A 15,300-nucleotide genomic window follows, 5' to 3' on the forward strand; every position below is an offset into this window, starting at 1 on the left:
TCCTCAGCCTGCCTTCAAGGCCTTGGGCTTCTGACCCTTTCCACCATTCCCACTTCTCTCAGTCTCTGCTCTGGCCAGTCTAGTCCTCTGCCAATTGCTGGAGATGCCCTGCTTCTTTTTTCAGGCCTTGCCCTGTGACATTCATCTCTCCTTCTCCTACATGTGCCACACATCAAGCAGTGCACAGATGAACGGAACCAGACCCCTTCAAGATAAGTACAGCCGGGTGCAGTGGCATGGCCATGCCTATCATCTCGGCAATTTAGGAAGCTGAAGCAGGAGAATCACCCGTTTGAGACTAGCTTCAGCAATTTAGTGAGACCTTATCTCAAAATTTTAAAAATGAGAAGAAAAAAAAAAAAGCTGAAGATGTGCAGCTCAGTAGTAGAACACCCTTATTCAATCCCCAGTACCAGAAAGAAAAAAAAAATGTAAAGAAAAAGCACAACTGATCATGAGTACTTAGTGCCACTGCTAAGTCTGCCTGGTTCTTTTAAATCTAATCACACTAGTAGCAGCCTTCCTGGACACTTAAGCTGAAAGAAGTTGAAAAAGAAGGAGAAAAGGGCTCAGAGTGTGGCTCAGTGGTACAGCCCTTGCCTCACAGGTTCTAGGCAGGGGTTTCAACCCTAGCACCCGCAGAAAAAGAAGAAGAAACAACTAAAAAAACTGAATTCCCTTTTACCAAAGGGCATGGACCAGAGGAATATTTGCATTCATCTTGTCTTCTGAATTCTTTGTAGGAAAGTGGAGATGAACTGGACTCTCATGAAGAACCAGGAGGATCCCTCAGAGAAAATGATGAAGACAGCCAAGGTAGGGACAGCTAGTCAGGTTGTAGAACCTTATCACTATAATCATCATGTGAACTTTATGCTGTTGAAAGATGTTAATGACCCTTCCATTTCCTTTCCAGTTATGAGTCTAAAGTCATAACACAGACCAAAAACTGCTGAGTGTCCAGACTCTGGGTTCTTAGTGCAACACAAGCAAATGATAATGTGTTTTATGTCCTTGTTCTGTTGTGCTATGGTTTGGATGTGAGATGTCCCCCAACAGTGCACATGTGAGACAAAGCAAGAGGGTTCAGAGGAGAAATGTGAGACCCTTAGCCCAGTCAGTGAATTAATCTCCTGTTGGGATTAATTGAGTGGTAACTGAAGGCAGATGGGGTGTGGCTGGAGGAGAGGGGCATGGCTTTGGGGTATATATTTGTATCTGGTGAATGGAGTCTCTCCCTTTGCTTTCTGATCATCATGTGAGCTGTTTCCCTCTGCTACATTCTTCCTCATGATGTTCAGCCCTCACTTTGAGCCCCGAGGAATGGAGTTTGCCTCTATGGATTGAGATCTCTGAAACCGTGAGCCCCTAAATAAACTTTTCTCCCTTTACATTTGTTCTGGTTGGGTCTTTAAGTCACAGCAATGAAATAGCTAACTAAAACATTAATTTTTTTTTCTGTGAGAAACAGAATATTGTTGCAAGAGAGTTAAGACTTTGGGGACATTATTAAAAAGTCCCCCCAAGCACCTCCACCTCTCTGTTCCACCTGCCTTCATGGAGGGTTTGGCAAAGGAGTTGGGGTTTCTTGCCTAGAAGAACAATATTACAACAGAACAGGGACCATTTTCTTTAGAGACCCATCCCCCATCACCCACAGCCCTGGGTGACAAGAGCTGCTTGATGGTAGCTTACTCCAGAAATGACCCTGCATTTGATGATGATGGGGGCCAGAGGGAGGAGAGGGAGTTCTATGAAACACTGGGCCCAGAACCACTGGGCTTTTCAGCATAGTTAAAGCCTCATGCCCTGAACTGACTTGAAGCCCTACCCTGAGGGCACACAGGGCATGTTTTATGACACTTTCATTGGTTAGGCCCAGGTAGCAGAGCCATTTTTTGTCCTCATTGCTTCTTGCAGAAGTGGAAACATTAAAGACTATTGATTCTCAGGCAGTCTGTGCAGGGCCACAGAGAAGCCGTGTGCATGTTGCTGCTGCACGGAAGGTGTCCAGCAGAGGGAGCTCGTGGGGCTGGAATCCAGCCTGTGCTCACTGCCTGAAACATTCACTGCAGCTCCTGGCCTGCAGTGAATTCCTAATTCGCTAATTTCCTAAATTCCTGATTTCCTAATTCAAATAAAGGTGATGCATAGCAACTGCAGGTCAGAGCTGCTGAGCTGAGAGCGTGCACTCTGGAGCTGGCCTTAACCCCTCAGTGCCTCAGAGTCCTCATCTGTCAGCAAAAATTGGAATAGAACTCATCGCATTTGGCTGCATGAGGAACAAATGAAAAAGTTCACATAAAGTAGCCATTTAGTGGTTATTTATCTCAACTTATATATTTTACCCTCCCATGATCACTGTTTACCAATCTGTGCAATGACACCATGGTTCTTCCTATCTCCTGTGGATCCTATGAGGTAAAAGAGAGAGACCTTAAGAGAACTCCTAGAGAAATGTACTAAATCACAGATTTTAAATTTCACCTAAAACATTTTGCACTTTTTTTTAAATATTTTTTTTTGTTGTCAATGGACGGAGAATCCAACCCAGTGCTTCACACATGCTAGGTAAGCACTCTGCCACTGAGTCACAACCCCAGCCCAACTTTTCGCATTTTGGGTGGTGGTACTGGGGATTGAAGCCAGGGCCTCACGATTGCTAGGCCTAAACTTGATCTTTTTCTGTCTACATCTTTTACCATTTCTTTCTGTTAATGTCCTATTCAAAAAATAATTTTATACTAATTTTTAAAAGGTCTCACTGTTTCTGTATGTCAAGCAATAATATATTATAGCAGCCTGAACCCTGGGTTTGGTCAAGCTTTTAAGCAAGGTCTCTGCTAACATGAGGCTCCTGTCACCTCCATTTTCAAAGCAGAGTGACACTAGCCAGGGAAAAGCACTCGTCAGATCTTCTATATCGTAAATCACATATGCAGAATGTGAATACTGACAAGCTTCCAAGGTCTTGACCAAGTGCAGTGGAGGTTTTAGGCGGTACAGAATGTGGCCAAAACTAAGCAAATGACCAAGTCAGTCAGAACAGATTTCCTGTCTCATGACAGCAGAGCAGGCTCCGGCTGGGTTCCATAAAGGTTATTCAGTCTCTAATGCAATGAAATATCACTGCAGAAAGTTAAAGAAGGCATTTTCCTGTCCTGAATGATAAATGCTATGTTTAAAGAGAATTTCAAGTCTTTGAAGAAAAAAAAAAGGAGGGTGTGTTAAGGAACTTGACTATTTTAGGATCAGTTTCTTCCCCCATAAGTCTTAAGGCTAATTGTCAGGATTTTTTTCGCCTACTCCAAATTAAGTAGTGATCTTCATGGTTAATTATAAGCAGGAAGTCAGTGCCACCTCCAGTGAGAATAGCATGAGGCTTGGACTTGGTGAGAGTACTATACTTGCAAGTTTTCACAAAACAAAGTAAATCAACAACATCCAAATCAGAGAAGGCTGAAGAAATCACTCAAAGTTTAAGTATAAAACTTTCCTTTCCACTACTCCACCCCACCCACAGAGTTCAAGAAAAGAATGAATTTTCAATTCTTTTTTCCTGGGTCACTGGTTCTCAAACTTCACACATCAGCATCACCTGGAGGCTTGTTAAACAAGGCAAGTCTTTCCAGCTCTGCATAGCTCCTTAAAATGCAGCAGAACTGCTCCAAGATTGTTTTTTGTTTGTTTGTTTGTTTTGTCTTTTATTTTTTCCAGCTGGTCATAGTGGCACATGCCTGTAATCCCAGCAGCTTAGGAGTCTGAGGCAGGAGGATCATGAGCTTCAGCAACTTATCAAAGCCTTAAAAGTAATGTAGGGAGACCCTGCTTTAAAATATCAAATAAAAAGGGCTGGGGGTGCTGTGGTTGTGGCTCAGTGGTGGAGCGCTTGCCTAGCATGTGCAAGGTACCGGTTTGATCCTCAGCACCACATAAAAATGAATAAATAAAATAAAGGTATAAAAAATGTTGTATCTAGGGGCTGGGGTTGTGGCTTAGAGGTAGAGCACTTACCTAGAATGCCTGAGGCACTAGGTTCGATCCTCAGCACCACATAAAAATATATAAAAAAAAATGTTGTATCTGTTTTAATAAAAAATTTTAAAGGGCTAGGGATTAAGCACCCCTTGGTTCAATCCTCAATACCAAAAAAAAAAAAAAAAAAAGAGAGAGAGAGAAAGAGATTATTTGTTTATTTGTGTTTTTTTTTTGTTTTTTTTTTTTTAAGAGAGGAGAGAGAGAGAGAGAGAATTTTTAATGTTTATTTCTTAGTTCTTGGCGGACACAACATCTTTGTTGGTATGTGGTGCTGAGGATCGAACCCGGGCCGCACGCATGCCAGGCGAGCGCGCTACCGCTTGAGCCATATCCCCAGCCCCTGTTTATTTGTTTTTTGATGCTAAGGATCAAGCCAGCTCTCTGCTGCAGAGCTGAATCCCCAGTCCTCACCTCAAGATTCTAAAAGGACTGAGAGATTTAGGACACACTGCTTGAATTGGAGGCAGCCTTCAAGGAGCAGCCTGGAACAACAAATGGGAGGAACGAAAAGCATTTATTTGGGGTACACTGGGAAACCAGCAAGCCGCTTCTATTATCTTATTCTAGCAGAAAAAGCAGCTCAGAGTCTTGTTGCCTTGGTCAAGAGATGGATGTGCCATAGTTGCTTGCAGCATTCTAATCAAGGCCAAGGAGAGACTAAACAAGAGGGAGGGTTTAGTTCACTCTCATGGAAAAGTCAGAGCTGGTAGAAAGAGACACAGTCCACTCCTTGAGGTTGTGCACTGACCCAGGTTCTGTCTGTTTCTCTCTGCATTTCTTTTTGCCACGACCCTTGTATGCATGTCCATGGCTGGCTCAAAGTCTCCCTCATTATGCAGGATAGGAGAGAAAGTGTCGGTGTGGGGCTTGTTCTGCTGTTTAAGCGCACCCTTCAGGAATTGCTGCTCACCCACATTTGCTCAATCCTTCCGGCCTTCCTAGCCACAAGGAGGCCTAGGAATTAGAAGGTCTTGCTAGATGTGTGTGCTATACCAAAACTTGAGGGGGATCTGCTACCCACAGGAAGAAGGGGGATGGATGCTGGGGGCCAAGTAGTGTCTCAGCCACAAGTGGGCAGATGTCTCTATCCTTATGGATGCTGTCAATTTCCCACCTCTTGGGCCCAAAGAGGCATTTTTCAGTCTCATGCCCACTCTTTAAGCTCAACATGTATTCCCTGTAGCCACAAACACTGCAGGCTGTCGCTGTCAGCCCTGTGGCTCGCCTGGAAAAAGGAACTAGGGCATCTCTGCTTCCTCCATTGGTCTTTGTGGTGTCAAAAGGGAGAAGGAAAACTATTCAATGTGTCTGTGAATTTGCCCAATGACTTTTAAAAGAACAAAGCCTTCCGTGAGGTTTCCGGTGACCCTAATGGAAACTGCCTAGGGAGCCCAGCTCTCTTCTTTGAAAATAAGCCCTTTATTAGGAAGCAGCTGACACGGATGGCTCCTCATCACACTTTCTATCACTTGATGGTGCTTTCACTTCCCTGGGAGTCCCTGAGTCTAATTCAAGTTCACACATGTATATTGGGGAGCCACAGTGTACCACTTTTTAGCCCCATATCTACATATCAAAGAGAAGGACATTATTCCTGCCTAGTAAATATTCCAAAGGTGAATGAATCAATAAATGAACATGTCAAGTATGGAGGAGATTCATGAATGGTGATTCCAAGTTCCCTACCCTCAAGAGCTGACAATGAGGATTTCAGCTCTGGGCATTATAGACTCCCTGTGAAGAAACAGTGTGTGCAAGCATTAGGAAGGTCACAGACCTCCAATCGGTGGGACTTTGAGAACACACAGCAACCAGTGAGGACCTGCATCTCCACCAGAGACAAAAAAAGAAAACAAAAAGCAGCTGTCAAGAGTAGCAAGAGTCACCACCAGTGGGGAAGGGGACACTGGCTCCTTTGGCTTCTAGGTGAACAAAGCTGCAGCACCATCATTAACATGATGAGACTGCCCTAATTAGTGGCTAGGACTCTAAATAGTTACATCACAGCTCAACTGGGAGGTCTGGACCAGTGGGTTTTGTGAGAACCAGCTGTCTAGATCCTTTCTAGCTAAAACTTAGGGTCTCACCCAGACCTACCTGCGTTTGAACAAGATTCTCATGTGATTCACATGCCGGTGGACCTTTGAGAAAGCTATAATATAGACTCATTGAGGACACTGGATTTCAAATTCATAAGACGGGGGCTCATTTTCCAGCTCTGTCCTTGGTGAGTTCCATAGTCTAGGGCAGGGTACATCACTTCTCTGGGCTTTGGTTTCCTTCTCCATATAACCAAGGAGGTCGGGCTGGATAATCTCTAGGGATGCATCTACGGCTCACACAGGTTTGACAGTGACAAGCAGCAGAGCCAGAGCTGGGACCACACTTCCTTACAAGCTCCTTCCACTCCACCTTGCTCCCAGGGAGCCAGCCTGCCATCCTCACTGTGTCCCACGTAAAGCTCTGCTACACCCAGCCCTGTTTTGGATAGGTGATGACAGAGACAGCCTGGGACTCCCATGCCACGTGAACCCCAGCTTGGGGACAGCAGCCAGTGAGAGCCTAACAGATCATGAATGAGAAGGCAGCTTTGCCGTAGCCTTTTGCACCGTGCAAGGCCTCAATAATCCCTCGGCCTCACGAGGCTTCCACTTCCTCCTCTGAAAGTACCAGCATTGACTGGCCAATCTCTCTTTCTCATTTTCTGAGGTTCAATGACCTTGGAATTGTGTCTAGTAAGGAAAAAAGCAGAATCCTCAGGGCTGGGATTATAGCTCAGCGGCAGAGTGCTTGCCTGGCAAGTGTGAGACACTGGGTTTGATCCTCACCAGCACCACATAAAAATAAATAAAATAAAGGTATTGTCCACCTACAACTAAAAAAATAATAATAATAAAAACCAGAATACTCATAGAGCTCCATGATTCAGCCACCAGGTTCAAGCCTTCCTTAGTCTTTAGCCACTAACTACATGGATGAAAGATTCTTTTGTTCACTCAACAAACATTTACTGAATCACATCTTCACATCTAAGTTCCACATCTTCACGGTAGTACCTGCTGCAGCTCCTGCTTTGGTTGGAGGAAAAAGAAGACATGTGTGTAGATGGTTCTAACACAGCAGTGCCTGAGAGAACACAGAAATGGTGGCTGTAGATCAGAGCAGGAAGGACAAGAAGGCACAGAGGGTGTGTTAATGGGCTTCCCATCACTGTGAGAAAAAAACTTGAGACAAAGGATCAGTAAGGAGGAAAGATTTACTTTGGCTCACAGTTTCAGAGGTTTCAGTCCATGGTTGCTTGGCCCTGCCACTTTGAGTCTGTGGCAAGGCAGAACATCATGGCAGGGAGCAGGTAGCAAAATAAACCTGGTCCCTCATGAGGGCAGGGGCTGGGGTCCCAATATCCCTTTGTTTTAGTCAGCTTTTTCATCACTGTGACCAAAAGACCCAACAAGAACAATTTTAGAGGAGGGAAAGTTTATTGGATGCTCACAGTTTCAGCGGCCTCAGGGCAGAGATGGTCAACTCCATTGCTCTGAGCCCAAAGTGAGGCAGGACATCATGGTGGAAGGGATGAAAGCCGCCCAGAACATGGCTACCAGGAAGCACCCAGAGAGGTGTGCTCAGCAGGGACAAAATGTATACCCCAAAGGCACTCCCCCAATGACCCACCTCCTCCAGCCACACCCTACCCTGCCCTCAGTTATCACCTCGTTAATCCTTATCAGGAGATTAATGCCCTAATTAGGTTGAGGTTCTCAGAAGCCAGTAGTTTCACCTCTTCACTTTCTTGCTTTGCCTCACACATGGAGGACACCTCACATCCAAACCATAACATCCTCCAGGACTCACCCACAGTGACCAAACTTCCTCCCATCGGGCCTCACCTCCTGAAGGTATCACCACCTTCAGGGAGAGCTACAGTCTGATGATCAAGGCTTCCCACGTGAGCCTTTGGGGATGCTTCACATCCAAACCACACAGAGGATCCCCTGGACGAGGGGATGCCTGGCATGAAGGAAGGAGTGACTGAACCCAGAGTGCCTTTGTCCACGTTTAGTAGAGGCAAAAAGGGCAGCGGTCCACACTTGCTGTTTCCTATTAAGTGTCTCAGAATCCCTGGGTAGGCCATTTGTCTCTTGAGAAGATCCAAGCTCAGAGAGGTTAAGTAGCACATCCTTGGCCAGAGCTGAACAATGGAGAAGCCCTGGGTCTGACCACCTCCCCAGGCTCTGCTGCAAGATTAGTTATTCTGGTTGTTAACAGCTGGCAGAGAGTGGGTTTGTGAATCCTGGATGCTCTGAAGTAGAGGAGGGAACGCAGGAAGGTCAAGGTGGGAAATCAAGATCTGAGTAAATCAATTCCCCCCACCCCCATCTCTAAGTGGAGCAATAGAAATGAAAATATTTTTCTGCCAGGATTTTTTAAGACAAAGGGGAAAAGAGGGGGGTGGGGGAGTGGCCAGTGAAGAAAGAGAAGGCAGCCACAGCCTGGACACAGCTCCTGTCCCTGATCAGGGTATTAATGACTTCAATAATACCGCTCCCTAGTTCCCAAAGAGCCTGCTCACCAGGAGGCTCCTGATGAGGTCCTCTCCCTTGGGCGAGGTCATCCCTGTCCTTACAAAAAGAGCTCTTTGGCAGGGAGCTCAAGACCCCAGGCAGGGCTCTCCCAGGAGGGTGCCTCCCAGCTGTGTCACCTTTTCTTCTTCTCATTGTGGCGCTTGTGCTATCCCCACAAGCATGGGGACCTCCTATGGATTCCATCCTTAGGTGGAGACTTGCAGACCTGAAAGGTCTGAAAATCTGACAAAGAACCTGGGGGAAAGGTGGGAGGAAGACAAGCCTCGGAGTCCCACTCAAACAATTTAGTCTTTTTTAACTTGTGCAGGCTTTCTGCTAGTTGTACAGGTCTTTCCTCAAGGGCAGTTCTTGTATCAAATATCATGGCCACCCAACCTGTGCAAAGAAGTGGAGGAAAGAGGAGGAGCAGAAGCTTGTACCCAGGAGTCCAGGTGGTGCCACTCACTAGAATCTAGAGCCTAGTAGGTGTCCTGTAAGAAGATCAGCCTGGGCATGTGCTCCTGGGGTCCTCCAGCCCCACACTGCCCCAGAGAGGATTTCAGTCTCAGCATGCTGCCAGCACTCTACCTGAGCCTAGGTTCAGAATATCCTGCTGGTTCTCAGCACCTAGATGACATGACCTACACACTCTGCACTGCTTTGGTTTTCCTCTAGAAAAGATTTCAAAGTTCTCTTTCACGCTGGGAGAGGAGAGGTGGGTGGTGGCAGATTCCTAAGAATGTTCCTGGCTTACTCCCCATTCAGCCTAGCCTGGGACCCCAAAAAAGTCCCCAGAACACAGCTGTTGCCCCTTTAATCTGAAAATTCTCTTCACCTTCAGGAAAGAAAGCTCATTTCTAAAAAGGGACATAAATTTACCAAAACCAAAAGGCAGCTGAAGCCAGAGGCAAGGACAGCCTAAAAAAGAAAATGATAGGCCAATCTTACTTATGATCAAAGATGCAAAACTCCTAAACAAATAGTAGCCAAGCAAATCCATAAGCTTGTACTTTAAAAAAAAAAAAAATACACCTTGACAGAATTGAGTTTTATCACAGGAATTCAAAGATGGCCTAAGATTTGAAAATATGATTATATAATTCCCATCAAGAACTTAAAGGGGAGGGCTGGGGTTGTGGCTCAGCGGTAAGCGCTTGCCTAGCACATTCGAGGCCCTGGGTTCGATCCTCAGTACCACATAAAAATAAATTTAAAAAACTATTGTTTTCAACTAAAAAATAACTATTAAAAAAAATTAAAGGAGAAGGTCTTAGGGTCATTTTGTAGATATGCAAAAAGAAGTAAAATTTATAAAATTCACCTATTTATGATTAAAAATTATCAGCCAGGCCCAATGGGTACTGAGGAGGCTAAGGTGGGAGTATGGCTGTGACCCAGGAATTCTACACAGACTGGGAAACATAGCAAGACACCCCCCCCATCTAAAAAAAAAATTAAACTACGAATAGAAAAGGACTTCCTGATTTTGATAGAATACAAATATCTATGGTACCATCAATCACCACACACTAATGGTAGAGCCTTCAAAGTAGTGTCTCTAGACACAACTGGGACAAGGATCCCTTCTATCATTGTTCCTTCATCATACTCGATGTCCTAGTCTGCACAGTAAGGAAAACAAAAGAAACAGTAAGCTGGAAGGAGGGAAAAGAGGATATGACACTGTCATTATTCCTAGACAATATTATTACTTCTATGAAAGGCTCTACAGATGTGTTAGTCAACTTTCTATTGCTGTGACAAAATACCTGACATAAACCACTTATAAGGAGGAAAGGTTTATTTTGGCTCAGTTTCAGAGGTTTCAGTTTGTGGTCACTTGGTCCCATTTCATTGGGCCTGTGGCAAAGAAAAACATCATGGCAGAGAGCACCACAGAGTAAAATTGCTCACCTCATGGTGGCCAAGAAGCAGAGAGAGAGCACAGAAGGGGCTAGGAATCCCAATATTCCCTTCACAAGCACACCCCCAATGACCTAACTTCCTTCCACAGGCTCCACCTCTTAAAGATCCACTCCCTCCCAATAGCACCACAGGATGGTGACTAGGCCCCTAGCACATGGTTTTTTAGGGACATTTACAATCTAAACCATAACAACAGGTGAACCCTTAAGAGATAAAAGAATCTAACCAAATTACTAAGTATAGACAAACACACAGAAATCACTTGTAGGAAAAACAGTGTTCCAAAACACAAAAAAGCAGAATTTAAAATGAAATTTTAAAACACTTGTTATTGTAGAAAAAAACCTGAACATTCACAAAGGCAGCTGGACAGCAAAATGAATCCTGAATTCTCATCTCTTGGCCAACATTATTCATTCATAACCCCAACGCCTTCCTCTCTTCCATGTTTTTATGAAACAAATTCCAGAATCATATCACTTTACCCATATATTTAAGCATATATCTCTAAAAGACAAAAAAAGACTCTGGACATAGCCATGATACCATTATTACACCTAAAATCCAAACAATTCCTTATTATAGATGAGTAGTCAGTTTTCAGAGTTTTATAATTATTTTTGAATTTGTTTACCATTGCTCAATATGGTCTTAAGTATCATTTAAATTATAGATTCCATTCATTTCTCTTTTTTTCTCCTTTTACTTTATTAGGAAACTGTATCATGTGTCCTGTTGGGTTTCCCACAGACTAGATTTCATTGATGGTGCAGCTCTTGATATAATTTATGTGTTTCTCTTTCAAGACACATGGTATTTCCTCATCTCCATGATGCCAATGGCTATGGGTCCATCAATTCATTAGAGTTTGCAAAATAGTGATAATGAAATGCTATCATTCTTTTTTCATGTATTAAGAAACTCTACAAAAATAAAATTTTCCTCATCTACTATTTAGTTATCCAGTGGTATAGCTTATGTAGGAAGAAAAAATAAATGCTCAATGTTATGCTTTTATGTATCAGTTGTCATAATAATGAGTCAGTTCCCCAGGATCCTCCTACAGTGACCTAGTTTTGTTTTGTGTTTTTTTTTTTTAGTATCATGTACTTGTGGATTTAAACAGATGAAAATATAATTTTAAAATATAAATATATTCTGGCAATAAGTATATAAAAAGATGTGTGAGACTTTCATGAAGAAATTATATTTCATTAAATTAAGCAAAAGTATACCTAAAAAAGTATAATGTTCTATATAATACTGTGTACGGTGTCCATAGATAGGATGAATCTCCATCATAAAGATAACAATTTCCCTAGTCTATAATTTCATGAAATTCCGATTTTTAAAAAAATCCCCCACAGAAGCTGAAGTTGTAGCTTAGTGGTAGAGCACTTGCCAAGCACATGTGAGGCACTGGGTTCAATCTTCAGCATCACATGAAAATAAATATATAAAATAAAAGTATTGTGTTCATCTACAACCAAAAATATATTTTTAAAAAATCTCTGACAGAGCAAGATTAGTTGATCCTAAAATTCATATAAAAGCCAAAAATAGCTGCTATGATCTGAATGTGTCGTGTCCCCCCGCCCCCCAAACTTCTTATGTTGAAACCTAATCACCAGTGTGATAGTATTTGGAGGTAAATCACGTAAATCACATTTAAGATATTGAATATATTTTTTAAAGAAGTTAAAATTTCGGGGCTAGGGTTGTGGGTCAGAAGTAGAGTGCTCTCCTAGCAAGGGTGAGGCATTGAGTTCAATCCTCAGCATTACATAAAAATAAAATAAAGATACTGTGTCCACCTACAAATAAAAAAATTTGTAAGTTATCATTCAAAGTTCTGCCTTAATTTGTTCCAATACTTCCTAAATATCAGGTTACTTTACTAAGGGAAAGAAATCACCCTTCTGTTGTTCATATCAATTCTAATCAAAATGTTGAAATCACACCAATATAGAACCTCTGCTTTTGGGCAATGCAAACACGCCCTCTGCTGGTTCCATTGCGCCCTGCACCCAAGTTTGAAAATTGCGAAGACCTGTGAATGTCTTCCATGAGTGTTTTTTTCTGAGCCAGCAACTCTAAAGAAACCCTCACAGAATTCCTCTTATTGTGAAGATTCTCTAATCAGCTCCTGCTCTCTGTTAATGTTTCATATTATTGGAAGCAAAATAAATTCCCAGGCACAGCCCTAAGTCAGCATTTTCATTTTTCTCAATCTCATTGTACATTAACAATCTTGCCCCCTCTCCAAAATCTGGAAGTTGTGTGAGAGAGTGAATGCATCATTCATGCTTAGGGATGAATGAAAGGAACCCAAGCTGCAAAGAAGCCCTGGTAATGGGACATGTGTCTCCTTCCTCATAGAGTAACATTTATTTTTTAAATTAACTTGCTTTTCAATGTTATAACCACACTGGGGTTTTAGGGAAAAAATTGAAGCATATATACAAACCTCCCCATCTAACATATTATTTCCTTTTCTTGTTTTCTCTTCCAGTCCTTATCCACCCAGACATTATTGAGTTCTAACACACTATTCTATAGTCCATATTTTTACTTGTCCTATATCGGAAACTCTTTCCATATTGTTTATTTTTTCTTTTTAACAACAATTTTAAGTGTCAAAGTAATTCATCATAAATTACAAGGAAAGTCTCCCTTGTTGAGCTGTTTCTAATTTTCATTATTGACAATAACATAATAAATAAGTGGTTCAAAAACTGTTTCTTCTTTTGAATTATTTCCGTAGGATAAATGCGCAGGAGTAAGAGTCCCAATCAAAGACCAGAACATTTTTCTGATTCTTGATACACACTGTTATATTACTTTACCCGAAGATATTTTAATACTAATTTCAATGTCACTTGCCATGTGACAGTACTGGTTCCCACAGTATTTGCTAATTTTCTAAGTGTAACATACGTCATTGTTCCAATTTGCAGACTGTTGACTACTCACACAGATGGACACTTCCCCAGTCTAATCCCCTCCTGGGATAATTACCCGTGTCCTTTGCTGATTGAGGATCTTCTGTCTTTTCACAGACCCAGAGCGAAGGAGTGTAACTGACCCCAGCAGTGCTTCTCTGGCTGAACATATCCAGACCCCTGAGGCAGATTCTATGAAAAACATGTAAGTGCTCAAATTTGTAACAATGTGGACTTCCCTGCTTTTGTTTCTCTTTGTTTTTAATTAATTTTGTTTCTGGGATTTTGGCTTGGGTTTGGTTTGGTTTGGTTTTCTGAGACTCATGAGCATTCTCAACTGACACAACATGCTGACAGCCAGAATGGAAAGAAACAAATTTACATTGTGATGAGTTTCCTACTTAAACCACATACTCTGCTAGTTGGATGAGGAGTGAAGTTTAACAGTATTGGAGGGATCTTCTTCCATTGTCCATATATCTGAGATCTACAGAGATTCTAGAAAGCTTAGTCTATCAGTTCACTTGGTTTCTCCTCTCAGCATTCTCTCATCTTTGGGTAACATTAATAATACTAACACTTATTGATAATTGCTAATGTGTGTTGAGTGCTTCCTGTGTATTCCCTGGGTGCTTACTAGGAGCTCTCTGACAGCAGCTCAGCCAGTCAGGCCCAGACATCTGACCTGAGTCCCCTTTGGACCCAGCAGCTGGTGTAGCCATCTCTGCCTCCACCTGGAACCATAGCCCCATGTGACCTCCCTGAGATTTTCACTTACCCAGCAGTATAAGGTCAAATCTTTTTGACCTCCAGGAACCAAGGGAGAAGGGCACTTGGGTGATTGAGGCAACTGCAACAGGAATGTCATTTTAAAATTTTTACACCCTTTTTCCACCACATATTTAAATGGTTAGTGCAACAACTCACTATCAAAAAAGATAGAATAATCAGAGAATTTTTGTTAAATCAGGAGAACCAGAAAACACGTAAAAGCCCCACAATGACCATTATAGTCACCATGACTAAATTTCAGATTTAAAATAAAGATTCCTAAACAGGAGAGAAGGGAAAAAAAAAAAGAAAGAAAGAAAGAAAGAAAGAAAGGAAGGAAGGAAGGAAGGAAGGAAGGAAGGAAGGAAGGAAGGAAGAAAGAAAGAAAGAAAGAAAGAAAGAAAGAAAGAAAGAAAGAAAGAAAGAAAGAAAGAAAGAAAGGAGCATGCAATCAGGCTTGTGGTGCTCATTTGCAGCCTACCTGTTCCTCTGGGAAAAGAAAGGGTTTCCTAGCACTAAATCCTAAGGAGACTTCTATGGGTTTTTATAGAGTGACACTGAATGATTTAAAGACTCATATATTTACAGGAAATTCCATTTACCTCATTCAACAAACATTTCTCAAGTTTCCACAGTAAGGCCTTTTACAAGCAAAGCACAGTAATCATACTGATTTAGATAAAAAGAGAAAATGCCAGAACTAGGCCTGGCACACAGCAGGCACACAACACTCAATGTTGCAGCAGCTACTGCAATCTATGGCCTGTCCTGCCCACAGGGCACACACCAGTTGTCCTCAGGACACAGTAATTGATAGCAATGACAACAGATAAAACTAACAGCACAGGACCTTTCAGTGGCTAGATTTGATCAAGAATGAAACTCAGAGGGGATAAAGAAATGGATAGTAGTTGCTTGTTCCTAAGATAATCTTTTTTAAATGTCATTTTCTTTTCAGCTAAGCCTTTGATGGAAGAAATTTCAGTTACAACATTTTATGTCATTTAATTAAAGGCATAAATGCGCAAACGCAAAAAGGCAAAGTATTTCTTCCACTAAGT

The 15,300-nt window shown here is 42.3% G+C and overlaps 1 protein-coding gene across 4 annotated transcripts in view; it reads left to right on the top strand.

Moving 5' to 3' along the window:
* The window catches only part of Kiaa2012 (KIAA2012 ortholog), a 139,269-nt gene that overhangs the window by 82,165 nt on the left and 41,804 nt on the right, over window positions 1-15,300 (top strand). For all 4 annotated transcript variants that reach the window (XM_040294716.2, XM_021735682.3, XM_040294717.2 and 1 more), the window contains 2 exons: window positions 744-816; window positions 13,586-13,673. In XM_040294716.2, coding sequence (XP_040150650.2) covers window positions 744-816; window positions 13,586-13,673 — 161 coding nt within the window. The remainder of the gene's footprint in view (window positions 1-743; window positions 817-13,585; window positions 13,674-15,300) is intronic.

Source organism: Ictidomys tridecemlineatus, chromosome 7 (genome assembly GCF_052094955.1).
Source record: "Ictidomys tridecemlineatus isolate mIctTri1 chromosome 7, mIctTri1.hap1, whole genome shotgun sequence".
Classification (NCBI taxonomy): Eukaryota; Metazoa; Chordata; class Mammalia; order Rodentia; family Sciuridae; genus Ictidomys; species Ictidomys tridecemlineatus.